Consider the following 25,072-nt stretch of genomic DNA (forward strand, 5'->3'; position numbering starts at 1 on the left):
TGCCTATTTCAGAGGTGGATAAGGGTCAGACTGGTCAATGGCAGTGGTTAGCATTTTTACCAACTTTAGCTATAGCAACCCCTAGGTTCAGACCAAACGGTCAAGCTCCACTCTGTAGACTTAAATGAGCCTTTGGTGGATTCACGGGTTATCCTTCCTTGGACCACTTTGGTACTAACCACTGTGAAGAACTGGTGTGGGGCCTTCCCGCTGAGGGTCTGGGGTCCTTGTACACTGGCACACTTTGCACCTCCCTAGGTCGACATCTGTTAACCACTCCAAACAACATATCTGCTTACAACATATCATTTTCAAGCGACTGATCGCTATACAATGTATCCCAATCCTTGACAGATGTCCATGATGTATTATGCAGGAAGGGTAAAACATGAAAAAATGTATTTTCTTTAAAATCTTTTTCATTGCTTTTTGAGGAGCAGTTATCTGCAGAAACCATGCATATAGCATATCATCACTTTTTCTCTGAACATAGTGCTGACAATACATCTCTACCTTGGTTGCTTTTATAGTTTTTACCACCCACCCCCCTTCTCTGGTCTAGTCTTGATTTTTTGTCATCTTGCTTTATGTTTATTTTTGAATTCATTTTAAAATAAAGTTTGCACAAAAAATATTAGAATACAAGCAAAGTAAAATTATTTTTGTAATAATCGTTGAAAACCACAAAGCCAGTGCACAATCTATAGCCAAGATTATGTTTTGACCATAAAGATCTTCATATCCATTATATACCAAACCTTTATAAAACAGTATGGACACATTAAGGCCTTTTCAGATTTGCTAACTGCATCATTTTACCGTATGCTCAGACTATCAAAAGGCTGAGTTGGGTTGCAACACTGTTCCTGGATGTGACACACTTCTAGTTATGTGGTTGCTTTACTCTGGATGAAGAACCACACCACCACTGCAAATTTAAGGGGTAGGAGTATACATGCTGTATGGTATGCATCCTGGAGTAGTTAGCCAAACGATTTTAAATCATAAATTGGAAATCGTTGCCTTTTTTTTTCCATTAAGATTTTTTTTCAGTTGACAGTGGCAGTTGGCAGTGCTTGATTGGATTTATTTTTCGAATGGAGGGGAGAAATACACGTGTTCTTAACCTAAATTTTGAATTTAAGTAAATTTGTTGCATGATGATGATGCATGATTCTATGGTACAGAATACAGAACGTGCACAGGTCAGTGTAACAGTAAAGGTTTCAGTTAGTGGATTTAAGGGTTAGAATTAAGGTAATAACCAAATAAAGCCAAGCCCTATACAGCACTCATAATGCTCCCACTAGCAATTTAAAAGTTAGAAACCAAGAATGGAGAAGAGCACCAGCTGCTAGAGTGAGAAATAAGATTTTTGTTTAAGCCCTGTTAGACAAAATAGGCACTAAACCCTTACATTGCAGCAAAGGCCTTTTGATGCAGGGGTATATTTTTCAGTAACCTACAGGTAAACTTTAAGGTTTTTTTTTCAAATGCTTGTTATAACAGGCATTTCCCCACTGACCTTCTTTACTTAATGTATTGTGCAGTTATTTATTCTGAAAAATCACAACACTAAAAGTTTAGTTTCAGTTGGTTTTTAAAATCAATCAATCGAGCGAACCCATGCTGCTACCTGTCATGAAGAAGTGGTAACCGCACCGCAACCTCATGGCCAGTCCAAACATACCAAAGAGCACATGGTACTTGTACAAGTAGTCCCAGGGTTACATACGAGATAGGCACTTAATATTTGTTCTTAAGTTGAATTTATGTACATTATTTAAATAAATGCAATTAGGACAGATGTTTGTCCCAACATATTAGGCAGCGTGGTGTCAGTTACTGTGGAAAATCCTCACTGTGGGCTAATCACAAACTTTAATATAATGCTATAATGCTTTAATATGCAAAAATAAATGGGTGCAGAATTTGTCTTGGTCAATAAAGAGTTAAAAGATGCTAAAGATCAGCTCAGCTCTTAAGATCATCCACAACCTCAACTGTGTTTAGCAAAAGATTTCTTCTGCAAGTCATGCAAACCACCCTCCTCCTCCCATCAAGCCTCAGTCCTGCACACAAGTGACCAGGGAAGCCCCGTTCGTATGTCGTATGTCCTTAACTCGGGCACTACCTGTATACAAGTTTCTGCTGCCACTGAAAATACAAGGAGAGGAATTAGGATTCAGTGCCTCGATTGTTAACTTTATTTTTCCACAACACCTGCAGCTACAAAGCTCAGTGTGGATTACTTCTACTTTTTCGAGAATAAATAGTTTAATGTGCAATGTGAACAGAGGTTCACTTGATTGTTACAGAGCCAACTAAAGTAATAATGTCCATTGTGTGTGGGGCTGCCAAAGGTTTGTAAGTGTGGGACCTTATGGGGCAGTTCTTTTGCCTGAGAAAAAAGGTCAACATATTAGTGTGCAAAATAAAGGAAACATACCCAATATGGCAGAAAAAAAGGACTTTATTGGGTAACTTTTGACGTATTGCTAAGAACAATTTGCATCTTTATAAATGTTATATTTACATCTTGGCCATTACAAAAGGCACTTAACATAATTCATCTCAATATAAATGCACAAAAAGCCAGCACATCAGAGTCAATTAATAGTTATACAACCACCTGACATTATGTAAGCAATTTTTTAAACATCAAATAATAGCACATTTACAGGCCTTCAGGTTATTTGATCTTTCTTGAAAAATTACCCTGTATTTGGTCATAAATTGTTTGGGATATATAGGACCCACAAGTATGTTGCTTAAGGGTTCCTTAAAGTAATCAGTCCACCTAAAATTTACATTTTCAGCACATCTTGGCATATCTATCTTGGTCCACTCATGGCAAAGTAACACTATTTGAAAGAAGTTCACCCCCAAATTAATGATACTAATTACTTCAAAGACACCCCCCAATCATTCTTTCCTCTACATCAGCCTGCATAAAAATGTTGGTGCTGGGTACATTGTCTTCAATGTGACAGTGTTCCAGGTCTAGTGTCCAACTACTTCACCACCAAGTGACAATTTCTCAAAAAGAATTATCTCTGCACAAGCTTATAGGTATGAGAACTTTGACAGGGACTTGTTGATCTAGCCAGACTTTTTAATGAATTTAAGTTGTATTTTTATTATTCGGCCAGTAGGGGCCTGACCAGGGTGTGGGAGAAGCCACCCATAGATGAATACTGAAACTCTAATCCACTCCACTTCCCAATAGTCAGACCATCAATTGGGGAAAAAAAGCGGGGGCAGACTGACCTTAATAAACTTTTCTGACAGTTAGTAATATGAGTAAGCACCATAGATCACAGGATATAAACATGCACACTTACCATGGAACAGTAGCCCGCAACCAGAGCTGAACATTAAGGAGCATGTACTATGAAGGTGTTACGATAGTTTGACTTCGCCATAGTAAGATTTTGGCATAGTAAATGCTTTTTTATTTTCTAAATGCTAAAAATGTGCATGACCAAACGTCTCTTTAAATATCCCTAGCTGCTTTTAGTTGTATAAAACATAAATATAAAATAAACAGTTTGGTATATGTACACAATGGTATTATGTTTTAACAGTACTTTGAATATTCTGTATTTGTTTTCAGTGTGCAATATTCCCTTTTTGCTGGGCAGGCATTCTTTTAAACATAATAGTATACCTTCTCCAAATCTTTGTGATAACCTTGTCAAAAAGAGAGAACTATGTCTTGTAAGCTCCATTAAAGCACGAGGTTAAAATAAAATATCACATCTAGGGATCTTCTATTTAAGATTATATAAATATTAAATGTCCCAGAGTGATAACTGCTTGGAAATACTAATGCTCATATATCTGATAACAAACGGCTCCAATGAGTCCTAATGGAGAGCAAACACTTTTAGAACCAACCAAGCATTATTGATGCAAGGCAAAGAACAATTCCAATATGCAAAGTGTAGTAACCCTGAGTAACTAGATTTTTCTTTTTTTTACCTTAGTTCTTTGATTTTTACCTTAGCGCAGGAAATGGAAATATAATGGTCAATCGTTTAAAATGGATTACTGCACTTTGTTCTTTGCATTATTACAATAAATCGGTTTGGAAGTTTAACCAGAGATAAATCTACCTAGTCAACAGTGATCTAGCTTGCTGTCCAGATCTTAAGGTGTACCGCGGGAAATTATCCAATTACCATTGTGGAGTGTCTATGCTGTACTGACTGGCAGAGTAATGTAATACTCTTTCATGTCAGTGGGTGGCAGTAGGTAGCTTAATTGCCTTGTTTATTCTTAGAGACAAGAGAATTAGCTACAGTGTGTCATTTTGTAACATTTTTGATTTGTGGTGTGCCACAAGATTTTTTCAATGTAAAAAATGTGACATGGCTCAAAAAAGGTAAAAAAAACTCTGGTCTAGAGCTCCCCTAGGAGTAAACATGTAAAAACATAAAGTCCTATGATTAAGTAACCCAGAACTTCTTTCCCCATCCTGTTAAAATTACAGAAAGGAGGGGTAAAAAAAAACTCACCAGGCAATAAGAATGAAGAAACACTTTTGAGTGCTATTACATGTAAAGGGCTTTAAAGAAAAGGAAGATGGATTTGTGCTTAGAAATTTTATAACCTAAAAGCAATCATGTGTGCACACTACATAATAAACATAGATTTGGTTTGGGGTGGAAGGAAAAGTAGCTGCTGTGTTCAGTTATAGTTACCTTTGTCCACCACAGAATCAAGATCTGTTACCGTTGATGTTCAAGTAGGAGAGAAAAAAGAAAATGGGTCTTTTATAACACCGAGTAACCGGTAAAGTCAAACTTTAAAGATGTATACCCAGCAATGCTTGCTTCCCTTGTTCATGCTCGGACTGAATGTCATCCTGGGCAATCAAGATGGCCCAAGATCAGAAAAAGAAGGGAGAAGATAGCAGGCCCTGTGACAAAATGGGGACAGGTGAGTATAGTTTAGTTTCAGTTTAGTTTCGCTTTACTGATAGTCAAAAATATCAATCATATCGAAAATCAAGGTAACTTTTTTAGAGAATAAAAAATAAAGATTTCTTGATTATAAATTAATTTGAGGATGTTGGCTATCATTAAGTATTACCATGCACCTTGCAAGTCTGGGTTTAATTTGTATTTATTTGTTATACTATGAGAATGAGGTGTATATAACCAACACAGCTAACTTTATTATTTATTAGACTTTCCAATGAAACTAAGAACTTATAGGCAGAATAAAAAGAAAGGTGTAGAGTGGAGAAGGAATGTCATGCCGATATATCTTGCCAGTTAATATTCCTAGACAGGTGTAAGATTTAAACATGCTCCATGCAAAACTAACACTCTGGTAGGAATTCTTTTTTTTTTTTTTTTAAATGTTTTTTTCAGTAAAGCTGTACAGTCAATGTTGTTTCTATGCATTTGGAGGCCACTAGATGTAAAGCTTTTTCCATAAACAGTAGCAAGTCTTGTTTGCGCTGTTAAAAAAAGGACTAATAGGACAGATCAAACCCATTTTGTGGTTAGTCAAATTGAGAATATATGGTAAAGGCGGTACAAGCCTTCTTATAAAAACAAAAATTCCAATACAGAAGTCATTATTATTATTTTTTTTAATATTCAGTGCTAAATACAAAGTCATATCTTGGCATCATGAAATAAAAAAATAAATATTGTTAGTGTCCCTTTTATTTTTTTAAGCCATAATAATTTTGCATATTACACTGGCACCTCCTATGTGTTGCAATACAGTTTGTTATTTTCGCTGTATTGACGATAAAAACAAAATAAAAAATACATCCCATTAGTTTAATTAGTATACTCCTACCCTAAGAATTTAGTGTTTCCTAGAGGAAAATTATAATGTATTTACAAAAATTAAACAGTGAATATGGCATTTACATCTAATATTTCAAAAATACTTAAAACACCCATTAGGTTTAATATTCTGCATAATAAGAAATTATGAAGTTTCAGTGCATATGCTAACAAATTTACTCTAAAATTATCCTATTTTTCACCAATAGTATGCTTATATATACACACATTTTTATACAAAATTTGGTTTTGTAATGCAGATAAAAAGGCTATAACCTAGGTTAAGGTTATTATTAAGGAAACAAAGAAATAAACAGTAAATACATGTTTACACTAAAAATGTATTTGAAGTGAAAGTTTACAATATAAAACATGTACTAGGGCCTGTGTTAATAGGTTTTTGTTTGCTTCAAGTGGGTTTATTTTTTCTTTGCAATTTTAAGGGTATGCAAAAGCTGCTAAAATCAGGTCAAATGCAGGTCAGAAGAGCAAAAGCAGGTCTGCCTACAAATTCCAAACGAGCACAGAAGCATCTCAAACGTATACCAAACTGATCCACTGAAACAAGCCCCAAAGCTGGTCAACAAAAGGTCCTAAAGCAAATCAGTAATACTGTGCCCTTGTACCACTACAGAGGAATCTGCTTCAGAAGACGTGTGTCCCTTTGATAAAGTCCATTAGGGATTATATTCACTACAACTGGGTCACTGGAAACTAAACTTGTTTTACTGCATAAAAATACCATGCACCAGCATGATAAAAAACACAGACCTTACTAAAAATCAAGCATGCAAAACTGGGCTGTTCTTTTGTTTACCAGTCACAAATGTTTTTACTATACGGCCCAGAAAAAAAAAATTACTTAAGTATAGAAAATATACATTATTTTTTATACAGATAGTCAACTAATCCTAAAGAACATGGTTTGATTGATGTGATGAAAGTCAAGCAGAGGTTCACTCGAAAAATTAGCATTAAAGTGCACCTGTGCCAAGATTGTGAACACTAACCTATTTACATTCTCATTTGCAATGATTGAGCTTTAAACAAGCCCTCACTCACTCTCTAGCTGATTTTAATGTGAAGTTAGAAAATCTCAAAAGTTACAACAAATAGGAGTTTCAGTCGGCTTCTAACAGCCTAAAAACATCTGTGGTTTGTTTTACTTTAAAAAATGCTGTTGGGCTGCCAAGATCTCCTCTGAAAGAAAAAAAAGCTAAGATTTCAATGCCTGTATTGTGAATTATTTTTACATATTGAATAAGGACCTGATTTAAACTATTTTTTTCTGCTGGTTTAAAATATGCATAAACTTTAGTGCACATGATCTAGGCACAAGTTCCCTTTACGATATCTACCTACAAATATTTGTTTCACAGATGATATGGAGTGGTGCATGCATACAATTATCTGTGCATGAACAGTGGACAATTTCTTCTTTATATATAAAAAGTGCACACAAAAATGTTCAAAGCAAAGTAGGATAGCTTTTTTTTTTTTTTACACCAGGGGTGCCACACCAAATCTTTGAATTACTTTTATTAAGCACCTACAATACTTCAAAAATTGAACTTTACGACAGTATTTAAGTTATGATAAAAAAGAGCTTGTTAGAGGTCAGTACATAGTAAGCTATTCTGCTTCTCGAGTACTAGCGCATATTTCCCATATATGTCACACAATTTTGCTGGTAAAAACATTAACACTGTTTTTGCCCACTACAGGCCTACCTCTAACAGGTCATTTCTTCAATATTATTCACTGGTCCAATAACAGACTAATATTAATGCAAAATGGAAGCTTGTCGTGGGCTACCTGAACACCATATTTAAGAAACCACTCTACTACTAGTAGTTATAGGCAAAAAGCCATCTCATAATTTTCATTGGTACTTTAGAAAGGGGTAGGCCACCGCTGGCTGCTGCCATGGTGGCCATACATGTCTTAACTGCAATTACAAATAGACATTTTTCTAAGGATACTATGCTCAACGTAGTGTAGATACCAAAACTCATGTCTGACTCAAAAGCAACCAAAGGTAATCAATAGGAAGACTTTAGCATAGTGGTCAACAAGCTTTTGGTTGTCACTGACCACTAATTTAATAGACTCCGGACCAGGCATGGGCGGGGAGTCGTGTGTCACTCAAAGGGGAAGACACTTCCCCCAGAGTGACATCATGATACCAGAACCCACCCACTCCCCCATCATGGGTCTGTGCCTGCGATGGGAGAGAGGGTGGGTTGTGTCCAGAGACACAAACAGTCCATTACTTCGAGCCGGCGATCCATACAGAGGACATGGTCTGCGGCTCTGGCCTGAGTGCCCCTCCCCCACCATTGGGGGCCTCTGTGACCCCTGCTTTAGAATCTGAGTTGTTGGAATAAAGTCTAACTCTGGTTACTATAGGTTTATATGCCTTGCTCTACACCTACATACCTAGATGAGAGTGTTTATGAGACAAGCCTAGCAATCAAAACAAAGCCTAATTTTAAGACAAATTAAAACAGCTTTCTTGGCTATTCTTAACTTACATTAAGACTTCCTCACATACAAATATATCCCTATATTCTACAACATACTGATAGGTATTAAACCCCCCCTAAAAATGTTTCCAACTATACCTATGGCAGTGATTATGGAATGTTTTATTTTGTTTAACTATGTTTGATCATTTGCTAAAATATGACTTTCAGGGACATCCAGATTTTTTTAAAACCTAAAATTTAGGCAAGGTAATTAAGTTTACTTGATAGTGTCCCACCTGCTGTTTATAAAGATTTTCAATCAATATTTTGTGACCTTACCATTATAGCTCTTGTATATTTTCACAATCCTCCTGCCTTTTATCTGTTTATATTTATTACTTTGCTTCTGCTCCCAGCAAGTATAAAAACCAAACCATATGTATATGGCCAAAATGTGAAAATCTGTATGTTAATGAAAGAGTAACTTTTAATTACCTTTTACCTTAATACATAATTATGGGCAGTGTCACTAAGCTGTGTCATAGTATGAATATCCAGCACACAGGTAACGCTACTAAAGAAAATTAGAAAAATCAATATATCTGTAAAGTTTTGCATTCAGTTACTGTTAAAATGCAACAACAACCATTACTAAAACAGGTCAAAATAGGACCAGATCCAAAATAATTGAATTAATATAGTTTCCGTACTGCATTAAAAAAAATTATCTTTTTAAGGCACTTGGGGTTATCCATGGTGTAGTTAATTAGTGCCATATCTTGTAGTGCAAAAAAAGGGAGACTCAACTTCTTTTTGAGAAAAGCATTTGCTGATCATTTATTCCAAAAGCAAAATTGCTTTTAGGTTTCTGTCTAAAAAAGTATATGCTTATTGGACTTATTGTAATTGCTAGTAAATATGACAAGGGAATAAGACAGGTTTATGTTAAATTTGTCAATACTGTGGGCAGGTTAGTTTACAAATTACCGGCAGCAAAAATACAGTATGGCACAGTTAGTACAGGTATATACAGATAAAAGTAGTCTTGATTGTTTAGTGTGTACCATTTGACCGATCTGTCCCAATAAACTGTCCCAATAACTAATTTATAAATATTATAATGCCACACGATTTACAAATCGGTCAGGAGGACGCAGTAATTGTTTTCTACTGCAGATCAGTAATATTTAAAGGTCTTCTTATCATATAACAGGACAGTAAAAGCAGCAGACAAATATTTCCATCTCACTGATCTCACCTAATAGCATGCTTTTTATTATGTACAACAAACTGGCTTTTAGTCGGGCTTCTCCTTCTCCATCTAGGGCATTGCAAGAGGAAAATACCTGGTTATTTTCAGGTACTTCCACCACATGCATTAAAAATCTTAAAATGGCATATACATTTTAAAAAAATAGGCAGTAAGTTCTTGTAATGTTTATGTTATGTCATAATTTTATGTCAAAATTAAACATGTATTAATTACTGATTCAATTTTTTTTAATACTGCAGATCATATTAATTTTCCAAATGAATATCCACTTTACAAAATGCAATAATGGTAGCTAGTATTACACATAAATAGTTAGACACTTGCACTATCCATGAAATACCATTTTTTATAATTGTATTAGTCAGAATGCACGTAATTACGTGAAGGTTGTTTTGATATAGTGTGTGGATGATTAGAATGGAGAGGATGAGCCGCTAAATTACTCAGAACAGTCCCTATAGCCTGACAAAATAATATTTATTATGTCAGTTGGTGTCATGCTGCTTTTTTATTTACCCTAAACGAAAGTACAGAGTGTGACATTTCTATGACTTTTCCCATATCCCTACCTACCATAACCTGATCTAAATGATCTTTAGACATTAAAAACAACAGATTCTTTTACATTTTAACAATTAGCTTCCATTATTATCATCTAGTCTTGTACACTTTGTGGATTACTGTTCTACAATGTAAATACTGTAGTTCCATAGAAATGGTATGTGTTGGTTACATGGCTTATTATTTTATAATAAGTAGTACTTGGAAGTTCTGTCGTGCTTAGTAGTCATTATAGTCTCATTTCACTTAAAGTAAGAGGTTTTTCCTAGTTATCTCAGTCTATGATATGATCTTGTGGACACTGATTAAACCTAATGTAATACTTTTTCAAAAGCACATTTTTGATACTGAACAGCCCTGATAAAGAAGGTATTCACCAAAAAATAAAGAAGGTTTTTTTTTTTACACAATGGAAAACATAAGTCACCCTCTAAAAGATAAAAGCTCAACTTTGCTAGTCTGCCTATTAAGATCATCAAGGAGCACTTAAGTTCACAACTGTGTACACATACTGGAAATAGAGGTTTAGGCTTTTTGGACTTGAATATCACATTAATGAATTGAAGTGTGAATTTGTCTTTAATTTACACAAATTAGGACTAAGACTATTTTATATTTTTTTCCGTCTGACAGTTTGGGGAAAAAGCTGCAGAACGAAACAATTACACAGAATATAGGAGAAAATATATGCTACATATGTAATAACATTTTCCTCTGCTATCTAAATAAATAAGATACATTTGATCACCTTGACTGTAAATCCCATTCAGGCATGGAATCAATATAATAAACAGTAATTAATGTTCACAGAATATTGCAGGATAACTAGCTACCAGATGGTAACATTACTTCAACTTCTTTCCCATTTGTAATAATGCCATTGTTGGAGCAATGGCTACTGGACACATCCACAGAAACTGCCAGGGAGGGGGTTTGGTTGGGTACTTTGGTTGGTGGAACAGGAGATGCTGGGGACTGGGCTAAGCCTGGCTTCTTTGGAGGAATAGGTGGAGGGTTTCCCCTCTCCACCCTGGAAATGGTAGGCGACTTTATGCCGGGAGATACTGGACTGAGAGGGCCAGACACTTTCAGAGGGTTTGGAGAGTGGCTGCCATCATTCTTCTGATTGGAGGCATTGGCAAGGGTTCTGTAATCTGTGCCAAATGGTGAGCTGTTGGGAGGCACAGGTTTGCTGGAGGTCTGCTGGCTGGTGAAACGAGACAACACCTGAGTGACTGTATTGCGGGCAAGTTGCTTGGCTGCAGAATTATCTGCCAACGTTGGGGACAAATCTCTTGAAGGGGGACTCTGCAGACCAGAAACATGCTGCTCTTGCTCTGCTTGAGACTGAAACTTGTGGCGGGCAGCATGAAATCGTTGGTTGATTCCAACTTGATATGACGACTGATAACCAGGACTATTAGAGCCCCCAATGAGACGCCTTGAGAGAACAGGTGAAGAGCAAGGAGAGGATGTTAAGGAAGAGGCTGCTGTGCTGCTGGGGGAGGAGGAGGCCCCACTAGAAGGAGCATGCCCTAACATATGTAAAGGAGATTCCACTCTGACAGGTGAACTTCCGTTTTCGGATAAATTATCATGACTCGCCACTTTCTCTTTTAGGCTATCCCCTACATTCAACTTTAAAATATGTTCACTGTTTTGGCCTGTTGTGTTCGAGTGTCCATTTAATTTTGAATACGGCTGAGGAATTTTACTAGGTGTTGACAGAGAAATATGACTTTTGGATGGACCATCCGTAACACTTTTTTCGTGCACTACACCCTCTGTCTGGCAAGATACGGAGGTAAACTGTAGCTTTTCTGTTGATACACCAATCGATGTTGACCCTGTAGCTTGGGCAAGAGATTCTGTGACCTCACCATTATCCTTCAGGTCCTTTATAGTTTTCTTTAAAGATTCAAGCTCTTCTTTTAGGGCCTTGGTGCGATTTTCTTCTCGGTTTAGCTTGGCTTTTAGCTGTTCTCTTTCAATGTCAAACTCTGACAGTTGTTTTTCCACCTGAGCTTCCATTTGTAAGCTACGCTTCTTTTCTTGGGCTAGTTCTTCTTCAAGCTGAGTAACCTTGCTCCTCACCTTTTCCAATTTCAAGTTAACATCTTCAACCCTCTGCCCTTCCTCCACTGCTCTATTGTTAGCCTTCGTACATTCTTTCATTAGAACTGAAGACAGTTTCTTGTGTCGAGCTTTCTCTTCCTCTAACTGAGCAGCAAGTTTCTTTTGTTCTTTTTCAAGCTTTTTAACTTGTGACTTTTCAAATTCCAACTGTAAACCAAAAAAAAAAAAAAAAAAAAAAAAAAAGAGGAACACAAAATAAGTTTAAAAGTCATTGTTCCTGAAAAAAAAATTGCTGGCACAAGACTATAGCCTATGGTATTAAAATTGTAGAAAGGAAAATAAATTAAACCCTTTCACTGAATAAAAATTGTATGATGAAACTCACAAATTACTCACAGACCATTACAAAATGAGTGGTCATTTTGAAACAGCAACAGAGATTTCTATAGCTTGCTACTATTACAGGCACATTTTATCTGAGCTGGGGAAAGCATTCAGTGACCCTAATATGAGTGAATTTATTTTGAAATTCCTTGTATTGTCATGGGACTGTGAGCTGTTCAGCATAAAACAGCTGTACTGCAGTAACAGTATAGTAGTGTGTTTGTGTTTTTTGTTTTTTTGATATATGAAATTGTTTTTGATACAACCCAATTAAAAAAAAAACGTCAAAAATAGGAGAAGACATTTCAGGACTCCTAATGTGATTTCCGGTCCTCTTACCTGCTGAGCCAGCCTCTCTCGCTCTTTCTCTAGCATATAGGTAACATCATCCCCATCAGCTGCATCCTGAGCATGTCGTCTCCTCTCTTCTTCCAAGTCCAGGATTACCTATATATTATAAACCACTATATTAAAAAACTTGACAAAACTAAACAGGTTGAACATAAATTTATGTTACGAATTAATGATGTTTCTCATCTTCCTACTCACAAGTGATATATTAAACTAAACTTTTCCCATATAGAAGCCTGTGCCTTCTGCAATAAATGATCTGCCTGTTGACAATTTCTTTTAGGTAGTGGTTTAATTCCTCCTTAAAGAGGAACTAAACTGAAAACAGCAAAAAAAAAAAAAAAATAAATAAATAAAAAATACACTTACCTTTAATCCCGCAGAGCGGTCTGATCCATCCAGGGGTATCATGCATCGGGTTCTGCGCCGTCCTGGGATCCATTCCGGAGGCAGAGCTCCAGGCACCGCCATCCTCGTTTCTTTTTCTGGGTTCTTCATCCTACCTTACCTGACCCAGGCGCAAAATCGGATGATGATCTCACGCATGCGCAGTAAGATCGACAAGTTTTTTTTCTATGCTACGTCACCGTTTCTTGTGCACAAAAGGAGCACTTAAAAGCCTCCCGGGACGTAGGTATCCCAGGAGGCTTTGCGCTCCTTTTCATTAGGGGGTGGTCCTACACTTAAAAAAAAAAAAAATTTACTCTACATAAAAAAGGGGTTATCTACCTTTTTATGTAAAGTGAAATTTACAAGTTTAAGTACCGGCTACTTTGTTGACTAGTTGGTGGATGAGATGGTGGATGAGCTAGGGAGATAGCTTTGCTGTAATTCAACAACAAATTTGTAACTGTGGAAAATATATAGCTGTATTACTGGGCATATTCATTGTTTGATTTTTAAATAAGAATACAAAATAAGCTTTGCTGTAATAACACAACAATTACCTTGCTCCTCCTTTGTCAATGTCTGTATCTGTCTGTCATTTGTCCTATTTATTATGAATAATAAATAATAATAAATTATTAATAATAAAAAATGTGTTGTCTTTGTATTAATATAAACCAGTCACTCTGAACTAGGGTTACTCCAGGAGTTCCTAGGCTTTCCTACAGCTGGGACTATTTTAGAAATTTCCAGCTACAATATGGTGCCACATCCCTCAAAGTAATTTTAAATCTTAGTTAGTTTTAAAGTTATTAGGATTTTAATGGCACATACTAAGAGGAAAGTCATATACATACACATTTTGTTTTATTGAATCATACATTATTAATAAAATGTGAATAAAACTTTGTTCCAATGTCACAACTCACAAACAATATAGTAAATTTGATGAATGTATAATTATAATGAATTTGGGATCATTACATATCATCTATCTTCATATAAAAATGCCTATACTCAATGGGTTTCAAAGTGACAACTTTTACAGGAGTTTTAAAAGGCAGTCATGATAGAACATCACAAAAAAGATTTTTGGTTTATATGTTTATATTACATACATATAGATATATATTTACTTAAATATCTACATAAAAGCCCATAAGTATCAAAAACAATAAACATAAAGTACATTTGAATTTAATTAGTTAATTTGTTAGGCAGTGGTATTGATTAATTGCCTAAATTCATCATGTTGAAATCAAATGAACTGCATCCCATGAGATGTGTATTTAATGGGAAGCAGTTCATCAAATTTGTTTTTCACATATATGTACATGTCTTTGTTATTAGTATGTGCTAATAATGTCCTATTACCATGTCCCTTCAATTCTAAGATTTCACATAGCTGTGGCTGATTAACCTCCCATTTAATGGTGTTAACATCTGTCCTTATGGATGGAACGAGGACCAAAAAAAAAAAAAAAAAAAAAAAAAAGACTAATATAAAACACCAGAGGGAGCTCTAGTAGTAAAGATTGCATTTGGAAACTAAGAAAAAGAACAGCAAGTCTCCATCTTTTGTCCACTTGATCTGAACTGTTGGTGGAGCAGCTGCTTTATTTTTTTTAGGACCCTAGTGGGACCAATTATGTAATTGCATTTGATATTTTATCAAAAATAAATTGTAATCTTGGCATCTAAACTATATTCATTGTAGTTTTTTAAAGTCCTGAAAAATTCAGCATAATTTAACATGTTTTCACAAAGTAGTAAAGAATTCATAAATTATTTTTATAACAACATTAAATGCTCATAACACAAAGCAACCAAATAGTATAAAGACGATTGCATTCTAATTGCATTTATCTGTACAAGACAATAGCAAACATTAAAGAGATTTGGTAAGGGTTTATAATTTAAAAAAAAATTACTGTTCTTGACATGACAGAGTGGCCTTTAATAAATATATAACAATTTAAATAATTCAATTTTTTAGCACTATAACGAAAAATCTTGAATGTATACGCTTAAAAATGCTATCAAGGGGGTTTCCAGTAACAAGTGAAAAATCTTCTTATTAAAAGTGTCAGGGGAAAAAGATCCACAAACAGGGTGCCTAGAACTTGCAGGCTTCTGCTTTTTTACTCTTATCGACATGAAAATGGTATCCAGTTATATTAGTAGACTTTTGAACCTGTCTATGTAATACAGTCAAGGAACTAAAGCCTTTTTTAACACAATCACTTCATTTCAGGGGCTCAAAAGTAATTTGACAAATAAAAAGCTGAAAATAAAATGTTCTTGCTGTTTGTGGGCCTTTCTGTCCGAAGTGAAATGAATGCTCAATTGGGTTCAGATCAGGTGACTGACATGGATATTCAAGAATATTCCACTTCTTTGCTTTAATAAACTCCTGGGTTGCTTTGGCTGTATGTTTTGGGTCATCTCCATCAGTATTATGAAACGCTTCCCAATCAATGTGACTGCGTTTAGCTGGATTTGAGCAGACAGTATGTCTCTGAACACCTCAGAATTCATTCGGCTGCTTCTGTCCTGTGTCACATCATGGATAAACACTAGTGTCCCAGTGCCACTGGCAGCCATGCACGCCCAAGCCATCACACTGCTTCCGCCATGTTTTACAGATGATGGGGTATGCTTTGGTTCATGAGCTGTTCCACGCCTTCTCCATACTTTTTTCTTGCCATCATTCTGGTAAAGGTTGATCTTGGTTTCATCTGTCCAAAGAATGTTTTTCCAGAACTGTGCTGGCTTTTTTAGATGTTTTGTAGCAAAGTTGTCCAATCCAGCCTTTCTATTCTTGAGGCTTATGAGTGGCTTGCACCTTGCAGTGCACCCTCTGTATTTACTTTCATGCAGTCTTCTCTTTATGTTAGACTTGGATATCGATACGCCTACTTCTGGAGAGTGTTGTTCACTTGGTTAGCTGTTGTGAAGGGGTTTCTCTTCACCAAGGAAATGATTCTGCAATCATCCACCACTGTTGTCTTCCGTGGACGTCCAGGTCTTTTGGTGTTGCTGAGTTCACCAGTGCTTTGTTTCTTTCTCATGATGTACCAAACTGTAGATTTTGTCACTTCTAATATCGTAGCAATTTTTCCAATAGGTTTTTTTCTGTTTTTGCAGCTTAAGGATGGCTTGTTTCACGTACATGGAGAGAGCTCCTTTGTCCGCATGTTGTCTGTCAAAATCTTCCACATACATGCACCCCCCCTCCCTCAAATCAACTCCAGGCCTTTTATCTGCCTCATTGATAATGACATAACAAAGGAATTGCCCACACCAGCCCATGAAATAGCTTTTGAGTCAATTGTCCAACTACTTTTGAGCCCCTGAAATGAAGTGATTGTGTGAAAAAAAAGGCTCTAGGCTTTCCTCACATTTTATGCAATCTTTTTGTTCAACCCACTGAATTAAAGCTGAAAGTCTGCAGTTCAACTGCATCTGAGTTGTTTCATTTAAAATTAATCATGGTAATGTACAAAACCAAAATTAGAAAAAAGTTGTCTCTATCTAAATATTTATGGACCTAACTGTACCAATGCCCACAATGTGAGACTGGGTCTCCCAGACAGAGTTAAAATCAGTGAATGGAAGGGATGTACCAAGGGCAGTAAGGGAGTTAAGGGCTGGATGATGCTGGATGTCCTTCAGTCAGCATAATGAAGTAGGATCTGTCTGACTTGCTGCAACTTCATATGCACACTGAAAGAACCTGGCTGTGTACAAGTAACTTTACTACAGCAGGGGAGACTGTGCAATTGTGCAAAATGGAAGGTAAGATTGAACTTAAGCAAAGACTAAGACCCAGATTCTGCTGTGTTCTTTGAAAATAGGAAACCCATGGGTCACTTTACAGATTGTCAGAAACCAGTAATCCATACAGTATGCGTTATCTTTAATCAATTATAAAAAATATTAAATTGTTTTAAAAAAAATGATCAGACAATTCAATTTTCAACCAGAAAATATGTATATTATTTGTTAGTTACCCATGGCATGGGGATTAAAACCAATTTTTGTGTTAAGAATATTATTTTTTTTAAATATTTTTGAAAACTGCATATTGCATGCTGAGCATCTAAACCAGTGCTCAAGGAGAAATTTCTATTTCACCCCAATGTATTAGGCATATATAATACTAAGGAGTGCCTCCAAGCAATGTAAAGGTTAAATAAAACGGTTACCTTTCTATGTCTGCTCTCAGCAGCAGCGAGCTGGGCCAGCATTCTTTCCTGCATGGTCTTGCATTGCTTCATGACCTCCTTCAAAATGAACAGGGGATTGGAACACACAGGGGGCCTCTGCACATGGTTATCCTCCTTGAGAGTCTCATAATCCCTCTGCAAGGCCAGCAAAGGATCACTGATATTATATTTGCCATAGCGCTCTTCAATGAATCTGTCTTTATGCTGTGCCTGGAAAAGGAATATATCACACTTAATATGGTGTTTTCATAAGAAATACAGACCATAACATATAGAAAATTCATTTCTCAATAAAATCTTAAAATGTATATAGCAGAAAGTAATACTTGATGATTATAAAAGCAGCTGGTATAGCTAAATCAATACTGAAGCACTGCAATAAATTGTTAATGGTTTAACCTGGCCCTTAAATATGAAGGAGAAGAAAGTGCCTGTTATTTATAACAGATGCTTATTACATACTGCTAACCTAAACCATGGCATTCCTTTGGCTAAACAATCTATAAGTACCTGTGCATAAAGGCTATTTGGAAGCTCTGTTTTATTTCTCCTTCTTACGTCATTGCTTCAATCACTATCCTTCATTTATAACTAATTGTTACTCTTTTCTCTTCAGTTGTCCCACTTTTTGGTCTGTTGTATGGGCCACCATATGAAAAAAAAACATTATAATACACTAATTCTTTATTCCAACCCCTGAAATGTTCACAGTGTAATTCTAAAACAAACACCATCATGATAAGAAGTAGAAAGAAAATTGAATTGTTTAAATAATACAATTGTGTGATAATTCCTCATGGTATGTGTTACAGAAGACATGGCAAAGCTGTCTCTTATGTCTACAAAGTTGGTAGGTATGCAATAGCAATTCCTTGATAGCAGATGTGAAAATTCCATATAAAAATCCAGTCTACTAGTTTCACTGCTATCTTTACCAGTTTCTTCCCTAAGTGCCAAAATATTACAGCGCTGTAAATTACACAGGGATAGCAAATGACAGACAGATACAATGACACAGGAGTAGAAGACCCTGCCGCAAAAAAGTCTTACAATCGAAGGATATTTGAAATACTCAAAACTTTGGAGTAAGAACTAATTTACCTCTTTCTAATCCACTCTTTAGAAGAAGGGGGGATTAGACCAAAGTGAAACATTGGCTTTGTTGGTCTATGTTATCCTAATAAATGGACATTTATAACTTGTGATTTAATGGTAAAAAAAAAAAAAACAACAAACTGTCGTAACACACCCAAATACAAATGCTCCTCAGGATGGATTTCTAAATAAATGAAAAGCATTCTTGTCTGTTTATACCAAGACAACTGAAGCCTATAAATTCTTGCAAGTAAAGCAATGAGAAAACTTCACTCAGAGATTTCCTTTTCTTCACAAAGGCCAGTCCCTGAAGAATGACATTTCACACACCCTTATCTGCTGCATTATGCAAGCAATGTTTTATTACTTAAGGTAGCCGCCCTACTCAAATGCTTTGCACAGACCTTTGGATCCTATATTTTCCTGTATTAGTGGGAGTTCACAATATTACTTTACACACACACACACACACACTGTTGTCCTATGAGCTATAAACAGGGTAGCTTCAAATTCTGTTCTTTTTTGAACCATAATATTTCTGTGTGTTTTCCCAATAGTGGGAACAATCATAGAGTTTTTTTTGTTTGAGAAACTAACATTTATACAATCACACAGTCCACACACAATTGCTTTTATACCATTAAAGAGTAAAATTTTTCTCACATACTAAAACATCTGAAAATTCCCTGTGTGAAATATATTTGCAGGTCAGAGATGCTAATGTTATTGTCTTGCTCAGGTTAGGTATCATTAAGCTTCCAACTTCCACAGCTTCTACCAATGCGTATGTGTAAATCTGTGATACAAGAACTCTACGCAGCTGTCCGCTGAAAATCAAAGGTGCAGATCAGACGGAGTACGTAAAATATCAAATGTGCAGATAAAGAGACGGACTTCACATGTCACGTCCCTGCTAGGGTTTGGTGATACAGAGTGCCAGGCATCCACATTTTCAGGAGGTAGCAATTGTGACCCACATTTCCCTTTCAAGAAAGAGACCCTTTATTGGACACGTTTAAATCAGCTATAAAATCCAACTTTTTCAGTTAAAATAATACTGTCTATTTTATGTTTAATTTAAATAATGTTGAGATATTTTGCACAACCCTATATATACCCCAAAAACGTAGTGCAGAAGCTTTACAGCTGAAAAAGCAATATGAATCCCTTTTAAAGAGTTCGCTGTTTCAGTTAAAGACTGAACAGGTAGGCAGATGGACAGAAAATAGATTGTCTGCAGAAGTAACACATATCCAAACTAAAAATCAAATGGATTTAGTACAATTACCACATACGTTGTAACAAAAACAGCCCTCTGTCCTAAAACAGCATGTCTGTCCTTTACTACCAGACTACACAAAACTTGCTACTTAACTTTGAAACTTCACTGTCCAGAAAGGGAGAGAAAGTGTATAAACTCCACTGCACTGTTAACTACTCAATCAGAAAACAATTCTCTAGAATTTGGGAATCCAAAAACAAGCTGTGATATTCATAAAACAAGAATATGACCGGCAGTCTACTTGGTGTCATATGTACATTGCTCATAGTATACATTTGCATTTAGATTACAGATACTATGTGATCTGATCCAGTAGCTTAAGTGTAATATGCTAACCCAAACCTACTTTTGACTTATTGAAGAAAAATAAATCCTTCCAGAACACCATCTGAAAATTCATTTCCTGACCGAGTAATTGGCTTAATGTCTGAATTGAAACAATTGAAATCGTAGTCAGGTCAGATCTGCTCAGGTTATAACAAAATAAAATTCCAATCAGTTTTAAAAAGGACAGAGAAACGAGCATCATTTTTTTTTTTCACAAAAAGTAGGAGAATGTAATATTTGAAATTCTGTGCTATTTATATTTCAAAAAAATTTCTTTGCTACTAAGGGGTTAATGAAAAACCAAAACTGCCTTATCTTTTGCATTGCTGCATTTTTTTTTTTTATTCCGATGATTATCAACAACACTGGCTGTGCTACATTCTACAGACGCTCCACCTTTGTGACCGTAGGGTTCATTACCAGGATGAAATGAATAGGGCTATTCGATCCTTTCTACCCTAGCCATAATAAACATTCTCTTGTGTCCTCAGATGTTTATGACTTCAGGTATACTGGGTAATAGGGAAACCACACAATAAGGAATAGAATCCAGAAGTGAAGTAACTTTTTGTTGTGTAGACACAATATAGCACATTATTCTATATTATAATAGAACTTTGAATACCTGCATTCTATATCAGATAACATTGGTAGATGTGCCACTAATTCTCTACTACCAAGAAGGTAACAGATTAAATAACAAAGCCCTTACTGAACTTAATATTTCTATACAAATCTTGTTTCTCTCCAATCCCAATCATATTGTAAACAGACTTCTGCACACACTTTTGGGTGCAGACTGCTGGTAAAGCTATAACAGTACAGGCAAAAGCATTTGTTTTCTTTTTGTTTCATTTTACCCAAAACACACTAATGCCCTGCAGTAACACACACATTTCTGATGTTGCAAAAAAAAAAACAGCAAAGCATAGGATGTGCATTGAGGTGCTTGGTTGCCATTTATTGTTATTGGCTAGTACACTAGTAATACAGAATACTATTTGTACTTCATAGCAATCATATAGAGCATAGGGTGTCAAACTCTGGCACCCCAACGTACATTTTTTTGGCCCCCAAAGGAATCCTTAATATGAACTGCAGCTGGCCCGCCGCTGCATTGAAATAGCGCCGCTACTACAATTCCCGACATCACTCGCGTCTAAAGACCAGCGGGCTCTGCCTACGCGTGGCCTCACATTGGACGGTTATAGACGCAAATAATCCCGGGAATTTCAGTAGTTGCGCTATTTCAATGGAGAGGGAGTTTCAGCGGCGGGCCACTCAAAAGATTTAGCTCTGCATTGGCTGTGTCTGGCATTTCCAGCACTCCCCCTCAGGTGTACTTTTCCTTGCTACTCCAAGGCATGGACTTGAATGGTTGGATTTTCATAGAAGAATATTGTTATTATTGTTGTTAGCCTGTGCAAAAAGGTTACCATTAAAATTTAACTCAGAAGGCTACAAATAGAGAAAGAGGCAAAAGATTTTTCCCTAAATAAAATTAAAAAAAAATGATGCCTCTTTCTCTATTATAAGATTGTTCCAGATTGAATGTGAAGCAACACCTCTTTGTTTTCATATGAAAAGGGTTTATATCTAATGAGAGGGAAACATTTCCTCAATGTTTTCAATAAATTTCAAGGTTGGTCCACAACTTTAAGTTTTTAATTTTGACCCACTGTGTATTTGAGTTTGACACACCTGATATAGAGGTTCCTATATTTTATATGCATTTATTTTATCCAAAATGTATATGCCTACTTCTATTGCTTCTTGTATGATATACTATGGAACCAGGCACTGCAGACAGCTGTGCTTCTTTGCACTGCCACAACCTCATGCTCAACATTTGTGATGGTTTTTGCACTGGGGTGCGGATCCAATGAAACTGCACAATAACTCTCCTGGGTGCCATTTGATATGGCAAAACACACACTTTACTATGCATTATTGTAGTGTATTCCTAACCAGATGAGTAAAGTTAGCATGGTGAAAAGTTTTATTCTTGGTAGCTTCTCTGAGCTGTCTTTGCAAATACATTTGGGGTCATATTTGTGTCACTTTCTAATTTTAAAAGTGAAATGTGCAATGCATTAAAAAAAAAAAATCTTTATATGTTTCCAGATACAAAACTAATCCCAGGGATATCCCAAATAGGCAATCATAAACTTCAGCAAGACTGTGTGTGTTTAAATGTTAAACATTAGATTGTAGCACAAAACCTTTTGTGTTTATTAAACATTTTGCAATAATACAATCTTGGTAATTTAGTGTCGGTTCATCTAATGAAGAAATCATACTATGTTGCAGATCATTCTCGTATTTGCCTTGTGGGTATAAGTGGAGTTTTCTTGCACTGATACCAATGTTTTTGTATCATGGGAACTGGCAAGCCTATTGAGGTCATGGGACTACAGATGAGTTCCAGATGGAGCTTGTTGTTTTAATATCTAATGTCTTTTCACTCCCACATACAGACCTATGTTTAATAAACTGTTTCAGTAGCTGCAAAGCATTCACTCCTTCAAAGCATTTTGCTATAACTGTCAAATGTAGCACTTTGGTTTGAGCTAATATTCAAAGTTGCAAAATATTAAAAGGGGGAGAAAATTCCCTGAGAATTGTCAAAAAGTTGGCTACCACCCAATTCTGGTCTTTGTTTTGATATGAAATGGTTGTGTAGTGTTACACGTCATCAGTTCATACAGTTCAAACTGTTCATACAAAGATGCAAACTGTGGTGGAGGGGCTTTTTGACAAATGCATCAGTAAAGCTGAACTGTCAGGAAAAAAAAAAAAAATTAACACATGGGAAATCCAAAATCACCGCCATAATAATGTACAATGAGGTAACTGTGGCCTACTTTCCTATTGCTATTTTAAAAAATGGCTTGAGCATCAGAGAGGACACAAGTTGTTAGGCCAAGCTTGACTTTAATTTGTCAAGATTTGCCTGTAAATCTTGCTGTTCAAATTGCAAAGGGGGTAAGTATAGAAAACAAATTGAAGCTTATTAATTATGTACCTAACCTGAATGTTAAAAACACACGCACAAATCTTTTGTAAGTCTGGAACATTCCTGATACACAAGGTGAAGGTGAAAAAGGTGGAAAAAAAAGCTAAAAATGCCTGCCCTGGTTGTGCAATAAATTGTTTGGACAATATCTGCTCATCAGAATTAGAAATTTGGCATTCCTTTACTGATATGTGCTATTAACTTTTGTTCCATAAATAAGAACAGGGAAGGAAATAAAAACAGGCCCTGGAAATGGGAGCTGCCTGTGCTTCGAATCACCTAAGAATGACAGGAAACCACTGCAAAGAAAAGAAGTTGCAGAGGACTTTAAAAGGTTCTGGGAAAATTTAAGCAACACTGTGCAGCTAAGTTCGGTGCATCTTTAGTATTTTGGTAATTATTTAAGTAGTGAAGCACACATAAAAAAAGGTAGCTTTCATCGCAGCTTTATATAAAGCAAAAGGTTTTAATCTGTGTTCACCATCGGTCAACTCTTGAAAATGACAATAGGATCTCAGAGCAGCCACGTTACAATGTTCTCATTTACAGGAGCCAAGTTATAATTGAAATTAGAAGTTAAAATTGAAGTTTAGTCCGACATGACTCTACCTTCTTTATCAAACTGCTAATAAAACCTTTCTGATGCTCTTGTATTTCACACAAGGCAAAGTATACTGCAGTTAATTGATAAAGAAATAGGAAATAGGGCTATGTTCAGACCAGTGGTTAAAAAACCACGGCGTTTACCACTCCTGGGGGCCAGGTTGTTGCCAACATGCACTTGAGAACAATACCAGGAGGTAACCTTTAGGCCCTTTCAGGTGTTTGAAAAAACAATCTTTGTAAGAGGTCATAGGAGTTAAATGCGGTTACCTCATTCTGTTCTACTTGACAAAACTACCAGAGTAATTAGTGTTTAAGGTATACATATGATGTACACTTCTTAAAAGAGGCAGACTGATAAAAGAACAGTATCATCCAAGATACAAGCTTTGATTCATGTTATATCCTATCTTCAATTATTCAGGCCTGTCTACACATTTCAAATATTACAGACTGCATACACTAAACCTGCAGATAAATAAACCTTGGTAAAAGAAAAGTGCTAAAATGACAACCAGCAACACCAACCATCCACACATTGACAACATAGGAAATTACTTTATTAAATACAATTTAGGGCAAATTAAATAAGGTCATGTGTTTCCACTGTCATACTGGCAAGTATTTTTACTTGCTTATGCCCTTAAGATTAAATGTCATCATACTATGTGTACTTATAACTATTTAATTGAACACTGAAAGGACACATTGTTTCCTTTAAAATTACAGCCTTTATACATATAGTTCAGTGCATAAAATAGAGGAGACAGTGCCTAATGGGTGATATTTATCTAAACCTTTTCCCATGAAACCCCTTAAATGAAAAAATCCTCTATTAAATCTAGTGACCTGTAACTGCTACCCAGGAAACAATGTAACTATGATACAGAAGGCTTTCAATTTAATATACACCTGTGATACAAGAAAGAAAGAGCTGCTGCTTTTGTCATCCTTGTAAAGTGCTAGTTGTTTGGCTGTCTGCAGCTTTATTGATTATGAGTCAAAGACCTGAGATTAAGTGAAAGTTGGACATAAGCCAGTCCAAGACTTAGAAAGTATTGAACCAACATATCAGCCATTTCAAAAGGTGTACAACAATGCAGGAATGCTGGGAAATGAAGGCTGAGGTGTATTGTTCTTTTTGCTTCACTCGTCACATCTGATTTACCCTCTCACAGACTGAATGTGAGAATAAATGGTAATACAGTTA

General features: G+C 36.0%; 1 protein-coding gene across 3 annotated transcripts in view; it reads right to left on the bottom strand.

The window, feature by feature from the left end:
- Positions 1-2,455: 2,455 nt before the first annotated feature.
- CTTNBP2NL (CTTNBP2 N-terminal like) overlaps positions 2,456-25,072 on the bottom strand; it is a 56,855-nt gene continuing 34,238 nt past the window's right edge. For all 3 annotated transcript variants that reach the window (XM_072425730.1, XM_072425720.1, XM_072425739.1), the window contains 3 exons: positions 17,519-17,749; positions 12,912-13,019; positions 2,456-12,395 (listed from right to left, as the gene is read on the bottom strand). In XM_072425730.1, coding sequence (XP_072281831.1) covers positions 10,938-12,395; positions 12,912-13,019; positions 17,519-17,749 — 1,797 coding nt within the window. In that variant the 3' untranslated portion in view covers positions 2,456-10,937. The remainder of the gene's footprint in view (positions 12,396-12,911; positions 13,020-17,518; positions 17,750-25,072) is intronic.

The sequence above is a fragment of the Pyxicephalus adspersus genome, chromosome 1 (assembly GCF_032062135.1).
Source record: "Pyxicephalus adspersus chromosome 1, UCB_Pads_2.0, whole genome shotgun sequence".
Taxonomy (NCBI): domain Eukaryota; kingdom Metazoa; phylum Chordata; class Amphibia; order Anura; family Pyxicephalidae; genus Pyxicephalus; species Pyxicephalus adspersus.